The 17,035-nt window shown below is 40.9% G+C and overlaps 7 protein-coding genes across 8 annotated transcripts; 5 read left to right on the plus strand and 2 right to left on the minus strand.

Annotated features, from left to right (window-relative positions):
* Positions 1 to 1,863: 1,863 nt before the first annotated feature.
* On the minus strand, positions 1,864 to 3,158 carry LOC17897069 (protein mago nashi homolog). Its single transcript, XM_006303302.2, has 3 exons — positions 2,914 to 3,158; positions 2,400 to 2,576; positions 1,864 to 2,124 (listed from the first exon to the last, which is right to left on the minus strand). Exons 1-3 carry the CDS (start codon positions 3,127 to 3,129, stop codon positions 2,065 to 2,067), a joined length of 453 nt encoding a protein of 150 aa, XP_006303364.2. The 5' UTR covers positions 3,130 to 3,158; the 3' UTR covers positions 1,864 to 2,064.
* Positions 3,159 to 3,309: 151 nt separating this feature from the next.
* On the plus strand, positions 3,310 to 7,428 carry LOC17897192 (dol-P-Man:Man(7)GlcNAc(2)-PP-Dol alpha-1,6-mannosyltransferase). 2 transcript variants are annotated; one of them, XM_006306126.2, is made up of 20 exons: positions 3,310 to 3,411; positions 3,524 to 3,609; positions 3,696 to 3,737; positions 3,841 to 3,886; positions 3,980 to 4,066; positions 4,156 to 4,211; positions 4,377 to 4,494; positions 4,610 to 4,668; positions 4,768 to 4,839; positions 4,955 to 5,018; positions 5,122 to 5,225; positions 5,408 to 5,479; positions 5,586 to 5,672; positions 5,755 to 5,822; positions 5,987 to 6,055; positions 6,130 to 6,212; positions 6,408 to 6,507; positions 6,783 to 6,848; positions 6,946 to 7,039; positions 7,122 to 7,428. In XM_006306126.2, exons 1-20 carry the CDS (start codon positions 3,369 to 3,371, stop codon positions 7,197 to 7,199), a joined length of 1,494 nt encoding a protein of 497 aa, XP_006306188.1. In that variant the 5' UTR covers positions 3,310 to 3,368; the 3' UTR covers positions 7,200 to 7,428. The 2 variants fall into 2 exon arrangements, 1 of the variants encoding a protein (XP_006306188.1); XR_002835331.1 differs by lacking the exon at positions 7,122 to 7,428 and having other exon boundaries at positions 6,135 to 6,212; positions 6,946 to 6,976.
* An 80-nt stretch (positions 7,429 to 7,508) lies between these two features.
* Positions 7,509 to 9,437, plus strand: LOC17897156 (pentatricopeptide repeat-containing protein At1g02150). Its single transcript, XM_006305985.2, has 2 exons — positions 7,509 to 7,948; positions 8,028 to 9,437. Exons 1-2 carry the CDS (start codon positions 7,595 to 7,597, stop codon positions 9,246 to 9,248), a joined length of 1,575 nt encoding a protein of 524 aa, XP_006306047.1. The 5' UTR covers positions 7,509 to 7,594; the 3' UTR covers positions 9,249 to 9,437.
* An 89-nt stretch (positions 9,438 to 9,526) lies between these two features.
* Positions 9,527 to 10,454, plus strand: LOC111832476 (cytochrome c oxidase-assembly factor COX23, mitochondrial). The gene is made up of 3 exons (XM_023788911.1): positions 9,527 to 9,759; positions 10,104 to 10,180; positions 10,258 to 10,454. The coding sequence occupies exons 1-3, from the start codon at positions 9,669 to 9,671 to the stop codon at positions 10,303 to 10,305; spliced, it is 216 nt and encodes a 71-aa protein (XP_023644679.1). The 5' UTR covers positions 9,527 to 9,668; the 3' UTR covers positions 10,306 to 10,454.
* Positions 10,455 to 10,817: 363 nt separating this feature from the next.
* LOC17896974 (metacaspase-1) lies at positions 10,818 to 12,701 on the plus strand. The gene is made up of 5 exons (XM_023788909.1): positions 10,818 to 11,379; positions 11,610 to 11,940; positions 12,039 to 12,159; positions 12,239 to 12,460; positions 12,538 to 12,701. The coding sequence occupies exons 1-5, from the start codon at positions 10,995 to 10,997 to the stop codon at positions 12,595 to 12,597; spliced, it is 1,119 nt and encodes a 372-aa protein (XP_023644677.1). The 5' UTR covers positions 10,818 to 10,994; the 3' UTR covers positions 12,598 to 12,701.
* LOC111832475 lies at positions 12,682 to 13,818 on the minus strand. The gene is made up of 2 exons (XM_023788910.1): positions 13,598 to 13,818; positions 12,682 to 13,371 (listed from the first exon to the last, which is right to left on the minus strand). The coding sequence occupies exons 1-2, from the start codon at positions 13,674 to 13,676 to the stop codon at positions 12,776 to 12,778; spliced, it is 675 nt and encodes a 224-aa protein (XP_023644678.1). The 5' UTR covers positions 13,677 to 13,818; the 3' UTR covers positions 12,682 to 12,775.
* Positions 13,819 to 14,272: 454 nt separating this feature from the next.
* Positions 14,273 to 16,963, plus strand: LOC17900261 (protein CER1-like 1). Its single transcript, XM_006306935.2, has 7 exons — positions 14,273 to 14,831; positions 14,907 to 15,126; positions 15,214 to 15,604; positions 15,775 to 15,882; positions 15,987 to 16,187; positions 16,276 to 16,548; positions 16,640 to 16,963. Exons 1-7 carry the CDS (start codon positions 14,315 to 14,317, stop codon positions 16,817 to 16,819), a joined length of 1,890 nt encoding a protein of 629 aa, XP_006306997.1. The 5' UTR covers positions 14,273 to 14,314; the 3' UTR covers positions 16,820 to 16,963.
* The last annotated feature ends 72 nt before the right edge of the window (positions 16,964 to 17,035 follow it).

Consider the following 17,035-nt stretch of genomic DNA (forward strand, 5'->3'; position numbering starts at 1 on the left):
CCTAAACCCTAAACCCTAAACCCTAAACCCTAAACCCTAAACCCTAAACCCTAAACCCTAAACCCTAAACCCTAAACCCTAAACCCTAAACCCTAAACCCTAAATGAACAGTGATCCTATACCCTAAATGAATAGTAATCCTAGACCTTAAATGAACAGTCATCCTTTACCCTAAATTAACAGTAACCTAAACCTTAAACGAACAGTAACCCTATACCCTAAAGCTCTAAATGAACAGTGACTCTATTCCCTAAATGAACAGTAAATCTATACCCTAAATGAACAGTGAACCTATACCCTAAATGAACAGTGATCCTAGACCCTAAATGAACAGTCATCCTATACCCTAAATGAACAGTAACATTAACCCTTAATCCTTAACCCTATAAATATACAGTGTATATTAATAGTATATCTTAGTTCATGAACAATAACCCCTAAGCTTAAATTGTGAAAAGTCACCCGTAACACCGTAACCATAATCCTAGACTATCAAGAAACAATCCACAAATGTTACAGTTCGTCCCGTGTGAGTTCTCATTCAGCCATATTGTCAACTAACTCTGCGATATTCTTCACTCATTCGGGCAGTAGGCTTCTACAGGTACCAAACCATTTTTATTAAAGTATCAAACTAGATAGCAGAATATAAAGTTATATATAGTATCTACTAATCTGCGAAATCTTAAGTAAATATAATTTTTAATAAATTCCACAATATCAAAGCCATTAGATCATTACAGAGTATAAAGTAATTGTCGTTACAGAGGACTCTCTCTCTTCTCTCTTTCATATCCTTTAGAGAGAGAGTCGAACTTTGTTCTTTAGTCCGCCGTCCGGAAACTCCGGCAAGGCCGTCCGGTTAGTTTTAACCGGCTTCAGCCCAACATCCATTGGCAATTCTCATGCTATGGTTGGTTGGTTCTCTTCTTGACATCTTCTGACTCTGTTAGCGGAGATGGTCGGTTCTCATCCGGCAAATCGACTTCTACATGCGGTTTGGCCGGCGTAATAGTTGCTTTTGTTTTGAATCGGTCTTAAACTGATTGTTATAGTTTGTTTTTACTTTTTATTATCTTTAGATTTTATGATTTTTTTTAATAAGCGCCTCATATCTGGTTTGGGGATTAGTGTTGTGTGCCTTAAATCTATTAATCTCTGGCTAGATCTTTTGAAGATTTCGAGTTACAGGAATCGCTTAGAGATGACATCTCTAGTTTGAAGGAGCGAAGAATTTTCCGACGCTTATTTGGATTTCCTTATGCTGTTAACTATCATGAATCTTTGATGGTTAAGCTTCCGTGATTACCAAAAGAATCACAATACAGTTCGATTGTTTTTCGACGATGATTCTCTCACCGGAATCACTGCTCAAACAGCAGAGGTTGTTATCGGAATCCTTCTGATTACTCATCTAACACGTATTGAGGTTTATCCTCTTGATGACACGTGTTTTTAGATTGAGTCAAAAGATCAAAGATGATATTTCTTCTCAGGAGTCGGTGTTATTTTGGTAGGCTCTGGTTTGGGCCTCAACTTTTCTGTAATCTCTTAAGAGGCTTGTATGTTGAACTTTGTATTGTTCGGATGTTTAATATAATATTTCATTTGAGAAAAAAAAAAAAGAGTATAAAGTAATTGTCTAATTGGTTTTTTTGAACTCAGTGGACAAGCTTGGGCGAGTGGTAGCGTCAAAAAAGAATTGCTAGAAAACCAGTCAATATGAGCTGCATTATACCAGCATGGCCGCATACAGGATTAGGTGTGGACTTCACTCCATCTTTTGTTTTCCAAATTTCGATTGTTAGCACTGAAAAATAGCAGCATCTTGGCCACAGCCCGATGTTTAGTTGAGCCAAACCATTGTCAACTCCAAGAACCAGAGCTCATATAATATTCGATGCGAAAAAGCATACTACTAGAATTCATGGTTTTCAAAACTAACAACACAAGAAACTCGCAATAACTCATCAATAAACAAGAGACATAAAAACAACCAAATTTCAGTCACAGAATCCCAATAGATTCAACTCGTCCTTGACATGTCACACGCTGATTTCTTCTCTATATAGGCTTGATTTTGAAGTGCAGCGAGATGAGCGAAAAAACAAGACACTTCAAGTCCTGCAACCATGAATATTTCAGAGGGGATATATTAGAGCACGAAAAATTACAGAAAGATGCTAACAGGATTGATAGAGAGGGAGAGAGAGAGAGAGCAACATCAGAAAATGCCTCCCAAACAAATAATATGTATAATCAGGCCTATATGTTAAAGTTTGACACTGTGAATCAGTGAAAGAAGCAGAGTCCTAAATACTCTCTGGAAAATAAGACCTTAATGTTTCATCCTAAAATAATGACGGAAGGCATGGGGTTGGGAGAGAAAGAGAGGAGACCTGAACAAGATAGTAGAAGATGCGAAGTCCTTCAGGATCATTACTGCTCTGGACATCAACAAGAGATCCAATCTTAGATGTAGCGAAGGAGATATGCTCATTTCCCATGACGATCTCAAGCTCTTGCTTTCCAACACGGTCAGGTTCCGGCCAGTTTTTATCATCTTCTTTCATTATCTACCAAGACAAAAGTAAAAAAAATAACATCATCCATGGAAAGTAAACGAAGTTATGTCCTAAAAAGCGGAATGATAATAGCAGCATCACCAAAGACAAGGGTTCTAAATCTACAACACTAGTATTATCCTCTCCTCGGTAAGTTTCAAACAACATTCCAATCGAGCGTAAAGATAGATGCCCTAAGTTGATAAAATATAATTAAGATCACACAAAAATAAAAATAAAAATAAAAAACCCTAATTGACTATAGCGGTGGCGTAGATTGACCAAAACGCGGAGAGTAAAATAAAATATAAAATCATGAGAAGCAAATCGGAAGAGGGAAGAAGAATACCTCGCTCTCGGAGACGATACGCTTGCATTCCTTTAAAACGGCGGGGGTGAGAAATACCTCCTTCCGGATCATAGTATCGTTCTTGTAGTTAGAGTTATTGGCGTAACGGAGCTTACCGTCGGATCTAAACTCAAACTCCAGGAACTCGTGTCCGAATTTCCCTTTGTGCCCAACATAGTACCTCAGCTTGAACTCGTTCTCTTCTTCCCCGGCCATGGCTTCTCTCTCTCTCTCTCTCTCTCGATTTCTCCTTCCTGATTTTTTATACCTCACAAAAGAGAAAACCATTTTTATGGGCTTAAACGAAACCATTTTTATGGGCTTACGTTTCAGCCCAGGTATAAGCTCTGGCCCATTAAAAGAAATTAAGGCCTAGTTTTTAATTTTCCGGTTTCTATCAGAAAGCTCGTCATTCATTTGGTCGGCTTCCTGATTTCGATTCCCCGATCCCGACGATGCCGACGGATTCGAAAATGGCTAAGTTTCTTCAATCCTATGGTAATTTTGTACATGTTCGTTGTCGTATTAGGCCAGATGAACTCTTTTCTTTTATTTCTGAAATTTTCGGTTCTTTTTCTGGTTTTTTTTTTGAAAAAATTGGTGGGAGCAGGATATGATGTGATCCTGGGATCTGTTGCTGCAATTTATGTGGTCATGGCACCATATACTAAGGTGGAAGAGAGCTTCAACGTACAGGTTGGTGGTACTCCTTTTCTATTGGAAATTTTTAGAGTCTCACTCTTTCTTCTCCGTTTTACTGAGCGTTTTCGCCAATTCTGAAGTCAATGCACGACATTCTTTACCATCGCCATCATTTGGACTCTGTGAGCGACCTCTCTTTTTTTTTTCTTTTTAATTCTCTGGAGCTTACGGCATTTTTGAACTCCAGACTAATGTAAAATTTTGCCTGACGTGCTTCTGTCTCAGTATGACCATTTAGAGTTCCCTGGTGTTGTCCCTCGAACTTTTATTGGTAAGGAGTGTTGAATCACGCTCTCTTTCATCATTAGTGTTTTTCTAGTGGATGAGTTTTTGTTTCTACTATGATTTTTTTTTTCTTTTGCAGGAGCGTTCATAGTCTCTCTTTTTGCATCACCAGTTGTTTCAGTTATCAGTTGGCTAGGCTTCCCCAAGATTTATAGCCTTGTTGCAGGTTTCTCTTCTGTTTCTCCCTGTATTTCCTTAATGGATCGCTAACCAATTTCCGATTCACATATATACTTTCATCATATTGACTTGCAGCTCGTTTGGTGTTGGGCTGCATCATATTGTCCACACTAAGATTTTTCCGGATTCAGGTATATAGTTTCTTTGCTAGTAAGTTTCTCTCGTGTTTGTTTCCATGCTACACTTGCCTATTTGATTCTTTGTCCCTTCCCATGTCGTTAGAGTTGTGGTCTCTTTCATGCATCTTGTTGGCAGTATTTCTCCTCTACACTGACTGAAAGCTACTTCTTTTACAGATAAGAAATAAGTTTGGACATCAGGTGGAAACTTTCTTTGTACTTCTAACCAGTTTTCAGTTTCATTTTCTTTTCTACTGCACTCGTCCTCTACCTAATATTCTAGCTTTGGGATTAGGTAATTACTTCTATTCATCTGACTCTACTAGTAATGGTCTCGTAATCTTTCCCATGGCCCATCTAGTGTAAGCCTTATTAGGTGCTGCTAATGTTGTGAAATCTGGATCTTGCAGTTAATCTGGCATATGGTAATTGGTTAAAGGAAAACTTTTATTCAGCTTTGAGTTTCCTGGTATGTATGATATTCGTGGTAACATATCTTCCTGATCATAATATCAGTCATGGTATCCAGAACTACGGGTTTGCTGACTTGTCTTTATCTAATAATCAGATTTTTGCCACTGTTATCTTCAGATGCGATACAATGTTACTGCTTGGGCCTATTGGTCTTGAACTTCTACTTGTGAGTTAGTCATAAATATTTAATAGTTTCGGTACTGAGCTTCTGTATATGTGTAATTTGTCATGGACTTTGTCGGTTCCATCTGATGTGGGTGTTTAATGTTTATCAATGACAGACCAAATCGATCTCCTTCTGGAAAGCACTTAAGTATTGTGTTGGAACCGCGCTGTTGGCTGTAGGTTGGTTAAAGTTCCTCATTATTTTGTAATCTATTTGCCCTTTCCCTTCAGATGCTTGTTCCCGAGTCAGGTTTTTTTGGTCATGGAATATTCCGTAACACAGGTCTTACCATTTTCATTGACTCCATCATGTGGAAGAAGTTTGTCTGGCCAGAATTCGAAGTTTTCTGGTTTAACTCCATTCTAAACCGGAGTTCTGACTGGGGTGTATCCTTCACAATTTGTTTCCTCGATTTATTTATTTTTCGTATGATACATAATGTTTTTGCATCTTCACTTACTGATTAAAGGATTGCCTTTTTAAAATGATAACCATTTGGAATCTCCATACAATAGTGTAACTGCAAATGAAATTCAATGTTGTTCCTTGAAAATTAGTTGCTAACCAGACACATTCTGTACACTGGTACTTTACTTCGGCACTCCCACGATCTTTACTTTTAGCTTATCCACTTTCACTGGTAAATACCAGACCTCCTAACTTCTGTCATATTGTCTTGTTCCTTTCTAGTTAGGAACTCTAATTGGATCTCTATATATTTTCCTATTTGTTTTCTTTTTATGCAGCTTGGTACTTCAGTTGATAGGAGGCTTCCATTCTTTAGTCTCCCAATTTTATCCTTCGTTATACTATACTCTAAACTTCCACACAAGGTATCCAGATGGATTACTTATCTCAGTAGGTGTCTTAACCATTTTCTAACACTGGTGAAGCTATCTTTCTGTATATATGCAGGAACTCCGATTTATCATTAGTTCAGTGCCAATGTTCAACTTGTCTGCTGCAGTTGCTGCTAGCAGAATGTATAAGTTATATCAGATATTTGCTACCTAAGCTTCAATTCATAGCTAGGACGTTTGCTTCTTCAGTATCTTAGAGCTCTTTGGATACACTTAATTTCTGAATACCACTTTAAATTATTACTAACAAGCCCCAACCTCTTAAAATAATCTATTTCATTGTACAGCTACAATAACAGGAACAAAACTATTTGGAAACTTGTGAACATGGTTATGTTAGTGTTTTTCGCAATCAGGTAGAGTAAGCAAATATATTTGCTATGTAAGAGAAGGAACGGGATTTGTTAGTCTACTTAACCTGGTTCTATAGTGCAGGGTGCACGGTTGTATCATTCATGGCATCTTACTACAATTATCCAAGCGGCTATGCTTTAAAGCGCTTGCATCAAATAAGTGAGTGACTTGTTCTTGATATTTTAGATGCATTGACTAAGGTACTAAAAAAGAAACATATGTTAGTTAGAGTTAGTTTGTCTCACATGCCACATAAGATACGTGATCTTTTTTGTTTTGTGGTGTATATCTACCTCTGGTTGATAATTTGCCTACAATATGACTAATTTACCTAGTGCCTTCCATGCTTCGCAGGCCATCCTGTAAATGTAGCTGGAGAAGAGTGGGTTCACATAGACACTTTTGGTGCTATGAATGGAATATCTCGCTTTTGTGAAGATGCTTTTCCGTGGAGGTATGGTTGATTCTTTTTTCTATGTATGTTAGCTGTCCTACCCTGTTTTAGGGGTGTTAAAAGTAAAGGAAATATATATATACATGGTAAAACAGTTGTCACATAAAAGCAGCCATTTGTGCGAGATAAAGGATCTGTTTTGTTTTCATATTCATTTTCTTAGAGCCGAATAACACTTAGTTGGGGAAGGAATAATTATCTATCGCCTTTGAATATGTAGAAGAGGGTATATGTTTAGATATTTAGGAGGAGATAAATTTTATGGTGCAATGCAGATACTCAAAAGAAGAAGAGATCAGAGTGGAGGAGTTGCAAAACCGAAATTTCACGTATCTGGTGAAGTGAGTATTTCATCATAAAGTAGAAAGCAATTCATAGTAAAACAAAAGAAAAGATACCTCTAGACCAACATGTAATCTGTTGTCATGCTTTGTGCAGCGAGCACTCCTCTGTCGATGGATACAAGTGCTTGTTTTATGAAGAAGGATTTGAGAGACTTGAACTTCGCCGAGGTTTCCCTCCCATTGTCCTGGTAAATTGGTTGACGTGGGGCTAATATTTCATCAAAATAGGTGCATAGAATGTAAGGTTGAGGTGAAAATGTTGAATTGCAGGTAAAAAGGCCCAAAGTATTCGTGCACCAAGATATGAGGAAGGAAGATCCTTGGCATAAGAAATGGCCTGGATGTTAGCAATCGAACAAAAAATAGAGACAATGTTTTGGGTTTATGTAGCAGCTTTGTTGTCCTTAGGGAGGAGATGCTTGACTCACTGTGTTAGATTGAAACCTTCTGTTTCACTCGCTGTTTGAACGTGTACTCTAGCTTGACTCACTGTGTTTGATTGAAACCTTCTGCTGCACTCGCGGTTTGAACGTGTACTCATTAGCTTTACAAACTAGTGTACTGTGTTAGATTGAAACCCTCTGATTCATGCAGTAACATCGGTCTTTGGGCCTTGAACTTTGCACAATTGAATTGATGGTCCTTTCATTTGTTTGACCAGTTTAGCCCCTCTTGTCTTTTCGTTTAGGAAAAATAAAACATTCGCATCGACTTATCCAAAACCTAACGAGAGTGAGAGAGAGATGCTGCTTCAGGCGGTCCAGAACCGCAATGTTCCTCTGGCTTCCTCTGCCTCCTATTCTCATCTCCCTCGCTGCAGATCTCCTGTCATCTGCGTAGCTCCCTCGAAGAAGACGGCAGCAATCGTGTGTTCCATCTCCCAGGTGTATGGCTATGGCACGGTGGATTACGAGAGAAGGCCGATTATCCAGTGGAATGCCATCTACAAGAAGATATCTCTCATGGAGAAGCCGGAGCTCGGTGCTGCTTCCGTCTTGAATCAGTGGGAGAAAGGAGGCCGCAAGCTTACCAAGTGGGAGCTCTGTCGGGTCGTCAAGGAGCTTCGCAAGTACAAGCGTCCCAACCAAGCTCTCGAGGTCCGTGCTGTCCTCGCGTTTCTATGTATTTCTCTTTAACTGTAGTTTTAACCCTACTGTATCGTTTCATTTTTCATAGGTGTACGACTGGATGAACAACAGAGGCGAAAGGTTTCGATTGTCAGCAAGTGATGCTGCAATCCAGCTCGACTTAATCGGCAAAGTGCGTGGCATTTCAGACGCCGAAGAGTTCTTCCTCACGCTCCCTGAGACTTTCAAGGACCGTAGAGTTTATGGTTCCCTTCTCAATGCCTATGTGAGGGCCAAGTCTAGAGAAAAAGCTGAAGCCCTGCTCAACACCATGAGGGAGAAAGGATACGCCCTGCATCCGCTTCCCTTCAACGTCATGATGACTCTCTACATGAACCTTAGGGAGTACGACAAAGTTGATGCAATGGTCTTCGAGATGAAGCAGAAAGATATACGTCTCGACATTTACTCCTACAATATCTGGCTCTCCTCCTGTGGCTCCCTAGGATCAGTTGAGAAAATGGAACTAGTGTATCAGCAGATGAAATCAGATGTTGCTATTAATCCCAACTGGACCACATTTAGCACAATGGCCACCATGTACATTAAGATGGGCGAGATTGAGAAAGCCGAAGATGCACTGAGGAAGGTTGAAGCAAGGATTACTGGCCGTAATCGCATTCCATATCACTACCTCTTGAGTTTGTACGGCAGCGTTGGTAACAAGAAAGAGTTGTACCGGGTCTGGAACGTCTACAAATCTGTTGCCCCAAGCATTCCCAATTTGGGTTACCATGCTCTGGTCTCGTCGCTGGTGAGAATGGGAGATATTGAAGGAGCCGAGAAGGTATATGAGGAATGGCTTCCAGTCAAGTCTTCTTATGACCCCAGGATACCAAATCTTCTCATGAATGTGTATGTTAAAAACGACCAATTAGAGAAAGCTGAGGGGTTGTTCGACCACATGGTCGAAATGGGAGGAAAACCAAGTTCAAGTACGTGGGAGATCCTAGCTGATGGTCATACCAGAAAGAGGTGTATTCCAGAGGCGTTGACTTGCCTGAGAAAAGCTTTTTCGGCTGAAGGGTCCAGCAATTGGAGGCCAAAGGTGTTGATGTTGTCAGGCTTCTTTAAGCTCTGTGAAGAGGAATCGGATATTACTAGTAAAGAGGCCGTTTTGGAATTGTTGAGGCAGGCCGGGCATCTTCAAGACAAATCTTACCAAGCTCTAATTGATGTGGACGAAAACAGAACAGTAAACAACAGTGAAAACGATGCTCATGAGAGTGACGGGACCGATGTGCTTCTATCGCAGCTACAAGATGATTAATCAAATAGTCCTAGATTTTGCTTTAAAAGACGAATGTTGTAACTGAAATCAACTGAGGATTTGAGATATATAACAAGAGACTGCCTAGTGAAACCCGAATGTAAGAGCTGTGTCCCTTGTTATTATCTTATGACAATTTTTTTGGTTGTGGGATTAATGTTGCAGATTAATAATATGGTGCTTACGGAATTGGAGTAGCCTTTTTGGTCACTCCTTATGTTTTTGTTGGCTCCTTTTTTTATCCACCACAGACGAAGCGGACGAAGCTAAGGAGAGAGGCCGCACACTTTATTTTGGGCCAAACATAGAGGCCCGATAATGAATTTATAAGCTTGAGTGTCTGAAAGGCCCATTTTTAACGAGGTATCCGCACGCACGGAATTCGTTGTGAGAGAGAGAGAGAGAGACGGTGATCGGGAAATGACGACGAAAGGCGCGGCTGCGGCGTACCCTAGCGCGGCTCGGATATCTGATTCTCCATGTTATCTTCAGTACTCTGCTTCTCTCAAATGTGAGTCACGCTTCCTTCGTCCCCTCCCAGTAATTTCTTTCTGTTTCGAGGAATTATTCTGCTTCTGTCAAGATTCACGAGTTCAATAACCCATACCGTTGATTAGATCTCATATATAATTTCAGTATGTAATTATGTACTCATCTGTTGTGGGTTGAATCCCTTTTCTGAATTTGAGTGTGGATCTAATAAGTTATTGATTAGGTCCCATCTGTTTTGTTTTGTTTTGTTCAAAAGGTCCTATCTGTTTTGATTCCTGGTTGTTTATGTCACATAAATTATGTGTTTTCGTTTTCTTCCTTATGCCTTAGCTCTTGACCGGTTTCATGATTGAACTCTCTCAGGTCTTGAAGAATTTGGATCCGACAAGAGTAAATGCCAGGATCATTTTGATGTGTACAAAGAATGCAAGAAGAAAGAGGTTATTGTGAAATCACATTTAGGCTTTGCTAGTTTGCTGTTTCCAAATTCTCTGCTTACATGTGTTTTGTTTCTCAGAGGGAAGCTCGATTGGAACGCAATAAGACACGTTCGTTGTTCTCGTGAATGCCGATGATGTCTTAGAAGGTCAACTTCTAGTATCCTGTTTTTTCATTTGCAATGACACCTCTGAAAAGTGGTGCTCTGTATTTACTTACTTGTTTGTATGGTCTTGAATAAATCAGTATCAAGTGGAAATGTGTTTGTTAATGTTATTTTACTCCCGGTCGACAAAAAAAAAAAAAATGTTATTTTACTCCCAGTTCCCATTAGTGATGGATATGTTACGTTGAGAGCAAGTTTGATATCAAGTTGTTGGAGCTGCTCCGTCTTGAATTAGAAGAGAGCAAGGACATTTAATATTAAAAATATTTGGTTTGTCATCTGAATAATTCATATGAAACTTCAACGTTTTTACAATAATTCATATTATCGCTTTACTTATAGTCTTATACTCTCCCGGCTGCCTTCAACTATTTTTTTCATTCCAGTGGTTTGTGTTGTAACTAGGGATTGCAGTGTTTAAAAGGGCTACATTGGGCTTAAAACTATTAAATGGGCTTTCGTTAAGCCTTAAGATAGTGTTGGTGAGCTGTCAGAAGAAGAGAACTCATCAGAAGCCTTAATTCGCCTTTGACGTTCCATTACTTGCGCCTCCTTTGATTGACTGTGTCGTCTTCCTCACGCGTTCTATCTCTCTCTCTTATTTGATTTGGTGATCGGATTCTTCTTCACCCGATTTTCTTCTGAGAATAATGTACCCGCCACCTCCCTCAAACATCTACGCTCCGCCGATGCTTGTGAATTGCTCCGGTTGTCGGACGCCTCTCCAGCTTCCATCCGGCGCCCGATCTATACGCTGCGCTCTCTGCCAGGCTGTTACTCATATCGCCGACCCTCGCACCGCCCCTCCTCCTCCTCCTCACACACCTTCCTCCGCATCTCCTCCCCCTCCCCACATCAACGCGCCTCCCGGACAGCTGGCTCACCCCCATGGCAGAAAGAGGGCTGTGATCTGTGGTATTTCGTACCGTTTCTCTCGCCACGAGCTCAAAGGCTGCATCAACGACGCTAAGTGCATGCGACACCTTCTCATCAACAAGTTCAAATTCTCCCCAGATTCAATTCTCATGCTCACTGGTACAGTATTTATATGCCTATATTTGCTACTATCCTAGGAAATTTGGATTTTTTAATCTGAGAAAAACACTTCCGAAGTTGTCAGTTAACTTATCAGAACGCCTGAGCCAGTGTGATGAATGTAGTGAATTGTTCTTCATACTGAGTTTGATCGATGCTCAACTTGAATTCCATAGCTGACTAAATAATTGTTCATCATGGATGATTTTGTTTCTTTCCATCATTCTCAGAAGAAGAAACTGATCCATATCGTATCCCGACAAAGCAAAACATGAGGATGGCCTTGTATTGGCTCGTACAGGGATGCACAGCAGGCGACTCACTTGTCTTTCACTACTCTGGTCATGGTTCGCGTCAAAGAAACTACAACGGTGATGAAGTTGATGGCTATGATGAAACACTCTGTCCTCTTGATTTTGAAACTCAGGGGATGATTGTAGATGATGAGATCAACGCAACCATTGTACGTCCTCTTCCCCATGGTGTCAAGCTCCATTCGATTATCGATGCTTGCCATAGTGGCACCGTGCTGGATTTACCCTTCCTATGTAGAATGAACAGGCTAGACCCCTTCTTCAATTGCTGCTTAAAAGTGAAGTTGCTTACCTTTCGTACTGCTTGTTATAATTAACGAAAATCCATATTTGTTATTGAAACAGAGCTGGGCAGTATGTGTGGGAGGATCATCGGCCTAGGTCAGGTTTGTGGAAAGGAACAGCTGGTGGGGAAGCCATATCAATCAGTGGATGTGATGATGATCAGACTTCGGCGGACACATCAGTAAGTCACATGTATCTAGTCGTACTTCCTGCAATTTTAGTTGGTTCTTCTTCCACTCATGATTGAAACATATATATAGGCGCTGTCAAAGATCACCTCTACAGGTGCTATGACATTCTGTTTTATTCAAGCAATAGAACGCAGCACACAAGGCACAACATATGGAAGCATTCTGAATTCGATGCGCACCACAATAAGGAATACAGGGAATGATGGTGGTGGTATTGGTGGTAGTGGAGTTGTTACAACTGTGCTAAGCATGCTTCTGACAGGAGGAAGTGCAATTGGAGGATTAAGACAGGTACATTCCTTTCTTACTTTATTGTGTTGATACTGGTTGGTAATTTTTCTTATATATGTTTTGATTTGTTTTGTCAGGAGCCTCAACTAACTGCTTGTCAACCATTCGATGTCTATGCAAAGCCTTTCACTCTCTAGCAAAGACGACTTACTTTTATGTATAGCGAGTGCAATGAAATTCTGTCCATTTAACCAGTTATTTTTATTTTTATTTCCAAAGAATAAAGGAAAACATTGATTTAGTGCTTGAATAACAAAATGTGCCATCTATTCTTTAGTCCTTCCAAACAAGAAGCAAATGGTTTGCCTTTCAGAATCAACTCGGAAGGTGATGCTTAAATAGACAGAAGGAAGAAAAGAGAATTCCCAGAAAGCTGCTGAGAAGGCGCATGCAAATCATGTGTGCATTGCTACAAGGAAAAGCACTTCCGCTGTAACAACCTTTTCTTTGTTTGATGCCTCGGCCGTTATCTTCCAGAGTGAAGGAGGAATTTTTTCCACCATTGCTAAAGAGAAGGCACCAAAAGAAAGTACCTTTATGCAACCTAGCCACTCCCACCCCAACCTCGGTATGCGACCTATTTCTGAGTACCGACGAGGTTTTGTTATCTCTAAAGAGAATGTCTGAGAAAGCGACTTCTGGTGCTACATACTTTGCGCTGCAGCTGAGGATATGGCCTGTTATGGTTCCAAAAGTGGGAAGTTCAACACCACAGTTTGGGGCAAAAACCTGAGTGAAGTCGTCTTCAGGGGGTTCACAGACGAGAGTGTTGTTGATATTGCAATTCCCATCGCAGAACTCAACATACTGGAGGGCCATGCAGCCAAGACCAGGACTCTCATTCAGTTTGCTGAGTTTCCAAGATGTTCTGTTCTGGTTCAAGATGCTCACCATTTCATGAGCTGGGTTTCCTGCAACCATTATAACACTTAGTCCGTCTAAGAGTTGTAAGGATTAACTTAGGGATATCAATCAGCGTAACAATGAATAGTCGGTAAAATCTGGTTCCGAAAATAGAAAGAGAACTTGAGCGAAATCATAGAAAGACTGGTCCAATGCTGAAAAGAGAAATCCAAGTCTAGATTCGCATATGTAATGACTTACGAGGGGATAAAGCATATATAGAGAAGAAGTTACCGTGAAATTTGGAGCTAGCTAGCACTGAGAGTGAGAGAAACAGTAAAATCGACTTCAGAAGGCTAATATTGTTCTTCATCTCGTCTCGCGGACAAGTCTTGTTTTTTATCTTCCAATTCCCTGAGTGATTAGCTGAAGCTGGCGGATTTCAGGAAGAAAACAAAAAGGAACCAAAAAAAAATTAAAGAAACAGAAGTAGATGAGCTTGATGGAGATGGTGGTCCTGATCTGGTCCCTCATATATGAAATTAATAGGAAAAAAAAAAAAAAACGGGATTTTGGTTAATGGGCTTCGATGTTGGGCTCCTACAAGCATTGTAATTGAATGAAGAAAGAAGGGAAAGTACGTGACTTGAATTTCATTTACTTCATTAAATGGGCGGCGTTGGGGGCCGGTGGAGGTAGGCCAATAACATTCATTGATGTGCATAAACAGAGGTAAAGCCGAATTTTGGCAAAGTCATCATCAATGTCCGTCCATTGGCTCCTCTCCTTACCTATTTGGAGTTTGAGGTTTCCTTTGTTTTCTTAAAATAAATGTTGCTGCAACATTTCTAATATGGTATAGCGGGCCCCATCACCATGTGCTACTTCACAGTATCCCACATGGGACATGGTAAAATGCCTCTATATTATGTCACATTCTAAACAAGTATCTCCAACATTGCAGTTCCTCCAAATCTTCTTCGACAGTAGTCTAGCTCAAGTACCTTTTGGATGGCGTCGAGGCCCGGAGCTCTGACGGAGTGGCCATGGAGTCCCCTTGGTAACTTCAAGTACCTCTTGGTGGCCCCGTTTGTGATGGCGAGCATGCACACGTATGTTACGGTTGCGGATGAGGAGAAGGACCTTAGCAGACTGATGATAGTCGCGTTGATGCTGTGGAGAATAATTCACAGCCAGATATGGATCAGTGTGTCGCGCCAGAGGACGGCTAAGGGAACGAGGAAGATCGTGGACAAGCCCATTGAGTTCGAGCAAGTGGACCGAGAGCGCACTTGGGACGACCAAATCATCTTCAACACTCTCCTCATGTATCTCGCCAACATCAAGCTCCCAGGCGCCTCCCACCTTCCTCTCTGGAGACTAGACGGAGCCCTCCTCATGGCTCTTCTTCACGCTGGTCCTGTCGAGTTCCTCTACTACTGGTTCCATAGAGCTCTACACCACTATTTCCTTTACTCTCGCTACCATTCTCACCACCACTCCTCCATTGTCACCGAGCCCATCACGTGTACGTACCTTGCCATCATTTTCCTCTATCCTATATATAGATACATCCATTAATATCTTAAATCAAACTTGGCAGCTGTGGTGCACCCCTTCGCCGAGCACATCGCCTACTCACTACTCTTTGCCATACCCATGGTAACAGCGTCCCTATGTGGAATCCTCTCCATTGTTCCCATCATTGGATACATGACTTACATTGACTTCATGAACAACATGGGACACTGCAACTTCGAGCTTTTCCCTAAGCGTCTCTTCGACCTCTTCCCTCCCCTCAAGTTCCTCTGCTACACCCCCTCGTACGTTCTTTGTAAAGCACTACTATTTATTTATATTTTGAATGTATGCATGCATATATAATATGGCATCAAATACGTACGTTGAAGGTTCCACTCGCTTCACCACACGCAGTTCCGGACCAACTACTCTCTCTTCATGCCGATATACGACTACATCTACGGGACGACTGATAAGTGGAGCGAGTCACTATACGAGAGGTCCTTGGAGAGAGAGGAGGAATCACCCGACGTCATCCATCTCACTCACCTCACCACACACGACTCCATCTACCAAATGCGCCTTGGCTTCGCGTCCCTCTCCTCTATCCCCTTGTGGTCTCGATCCCCATGGTATCTCACATACTTCATGTGGCCCTTCACTCTCCTCTGCTCATTTGTCCTCACCCTTGCTCTCTCCTCGCGCACGTTAGTCTTTGAGCGAAACCGTATTCGTGACCTCACCCTTCATTCTCACCTCCTTCCCAAGTTTTCCTTTCACGTAAGCATTTTATACACATATGATCTAAAATGAACAATATATCTTTTCGATCGTGTGGGCATTTGCAATTAAAGTGAACAACAAATGTTTTCTCATGGGTATACCTTTCGAAATTTTCATCTAAACTTTACTTCTAATCTTGCCACATAAACATGTCTGGGTATACGTAGTATAAATCACAGCGCCACCATGAGTCCATCAACAAAATCATAGAGGGGGCTATCCTTGAAGCAGATGAAAAGGGTGTGAAAGTAATGAGTCTTGGCTTAATGAACAATGTACGTTTATTTACTTCAAATCCATTCTATATATAATATATATATATATATATATATATATATATATATATGAATAAGTAACTAATTAACATACGATTTACTAGAGCGAGGAGCTAAACAGATATGGAGAAATGTACGTGCAAAAGTATCCGAAGTTGAAGATAAGACTAGTGGACGGAAGCAGCATGGCAGCTGCTGTGGTGTTCAACAATATTCCCACAGAAACGACAGAAGTTGTCTTGAGGGGAAATCTCACAAAGGTCGCTTCCGTCGTTGTCTTTGCTCTATGTCGAAAGGGCGTCAAGGTGTGTATATATATGAAAAAATGGAATTTAATTACTCAGCTTCTCAAGCAAAACAAAAAATTATGTAGTAACGTGTATATTTGTATAGGTAGTAGTGTTAAAGGAGGAAGAACACAGCAAACTCATCAAATCTGGGATCGTCAAGAATCTGGTATTGTCTACAAGCAATAATTATAACTCCCCAACTGTGTGGTTGGTGGGGGATGGAATAGAGAAAGAAGAGCAAATGAAGGCAAAAGAAGGAACCCTCTTTGTTCCTTTTTCTCATTTTCCGCCCAACAAACTCCGCAAGGACTGTTTCTACCACTCCACTCCAGCTATGCGTGTTCCCAAGTCTGCCCAGAACATCGACTCTTGTGAGGTACATCTTTAAAGTTATTTATATACACTTTTATAGTATAAGATGCTAAATGTGTGCATAATCAAACGAATGAATGGTTGTTATTATATAGAATTGGCTGGAGAGGAGGGTGATGAGTGCGTGGAAAGTAGGAGGTATAGTGCATGCACTTGAGGGTTGGGAGGAGCATGACTGCGGCAACACTTATAACTTCTTCCGCCTCCACGCCATCTGGGAAGCCGCTCTTCGTCATGATTTCGAACCTTTGCTTTTCCCACCATCTCATCTATGAGCTTTTTATATGTATCCAGTTATCCCCATCTCTCTTGATTAATCTATAATCTTAGTTCCGGTCCAGCTTTGTTTGTTGTTTATCATGCTTTTTCCTATCGACTATTTAAGTTAGCGACACCTAATTAATTACGCTTGCTGCCACGTGCTTCAAGTGTATTCGAAATGGCAAACCATTAGGTCTATAATTACGTTGACCGATATAGTGATATGTTCA

Source organism: Capsella rubella, unplaced genomic scaffold, assembly GCF_000375325.1.
Source record: "Capsella rubella cultivar Monte Gargano unplaced genomic scaffold, Caprub1_0 scaffold_1, whole genome shotgun sequence".
Lineage (NCBI taxonomy): Eukaryota > Viridiplantae > Streptophyta > Magnoliopsida > Brassicales > Brassicaceae > Capsella > Capsella rubella.

Excerpts from the sequence above, each read along its gene's own strand:
- LOC17896974 (XM_023788909.1), top strand. The coding sequence starts at position 10,995 with ATGTACCCGCCACCTCCCTCAAACATCTACGCTCCGCCGATGCTTGTG. Across the intron at positions 11,941-12,038 it reads TTCCTATGTAGAATGAACAG|AGCTGGGCAGTATGTGTGGG; the intron begins GCTAGACCCCTT and ends TTATTGAAACAG. Across the intron at positions 12,461-12,537 it reads CAATTGGAGGATTAAGACAG|GAGCCTCAACTAACTGCTTG; the intron begins GTACATTCCTTT and ends TTGTTTTGTCAG.
- LOC111832475 (XM_023788910.1), bottom strand. The coding sequence starts at position 13,676 with ATGAAGAACAATATTAGCCTTCTGAAGTCGATTTTACTGTTTCTCTCA. Across the intron at positions 13,372-13,597 it reads AGCTAGCTCCAAATTTCACG|GAAACCCAGCTCATGAAATG; the intron begins GTAACTTCTTCT and ends TAATGGTTGCAG.
- LOC17897192 (XM_006306126.2), top strand. The coding sequence starts at position 3,369 with ATGCCGACGGATTCGAAAATGGCTAAGTTTCTTCAATCCTATG. Across the intron at positions 4,067-4,155 it reads GATTTATAGCCTTGTTGCAG|CTCGTTTGGTGTTGGGCTGC; the intron begins GTTTCTCTTCTG and ends ATTGACTTGCAG. Across the intron at positions 6,213-6,407 it reads AAAGCGCTTGCATCAAATAA|GCCATCCTGTAAATGTAGCT; the intron begins GTGAGTGACTTG and ends CATGCTTCGCAG.
- LOC111832476 (XM_023788911.1), top strand. The coding sequence starts at position 9,669 with ATGACGACGAAAGGCGCGGCTGCGGCGTACCCTAGCGCGGCTCGGATA. Across the intron at positions 9,760-10,103 it reads GTACTCTGCTTCTCTCAAAT|GTCTTGAAGAATTTGGATCC; the intron begins GTGAGTCACGCT and ends GAACTCTCTCAG. Across the intron at positions 10,181-10,257 it reads AAGAATGCAAGAAGAAAGAG|AGGGAAGCTCGATTGGAACG; the intron begins GTTATTGTGAAA and ends TTTGTTTCTCAG.
- LOC17897156 (XM_006305985.2), top strand. The coding sequence starts at position 7,595 with ATGCTGCTTCAGGCGGTCCAGAACCGCAATGTTCCTCTGGCTTCCTCT. Across the intron at positions 7,949-8,027 it reads GTCCCAACCAAGCTCTCGAG|GTGTACGACTGGATGAACAA; the intron begins GTCCGTGCTGTC and ends CATTTTTCATAG.
- LOC17897069 (XM_006303302.2), bottom strand. The coding sequence starts at position 3,129 with ATGGCCGGGGAAGAAGAGAACGAGTTCAAGCTGAGGTACTATGTTGGG. Across the intron at positions 2,577-2,913 it reads GTATCGTCTCCGAGAGCGAG|ATAATGAAAGAAGATGATAA; the intron begins GTATTCTTCTTC and ends TTGTCTTGGTAG. Across the intron at positions 2,125-2,399 it reads TCTTCTACTATCTTGTTCAG|GACTTGAAGTGTCTTGTTTT; the intron begins GTCTCCTCTCTT and ends TCATGGTTGCAG.
- LOC17900261 (XM_006306935.2), top strand. The coding sequence starts at position 14,315 with ATGGCGTCGAGGCCCGGAGCTCTGACGGAGTGGCCATGGAGTCCCCTT. Across the intron at positions 15,127-15,213 it reads TTCCTCTGCTACACCCCCTC|GTTCCACTCGCTTCACCACA; the intron begins GTACGTTCTTTG and ends CGTACGTTGAAG. Across the intron at positions 15,605-15,774 it reads TTCCCAAGTTTTCCTTTCAC|TATAAATCACAGCGCCACCA; the intron begins GTAAGCATTTTA and ends GGGTATACGTAG.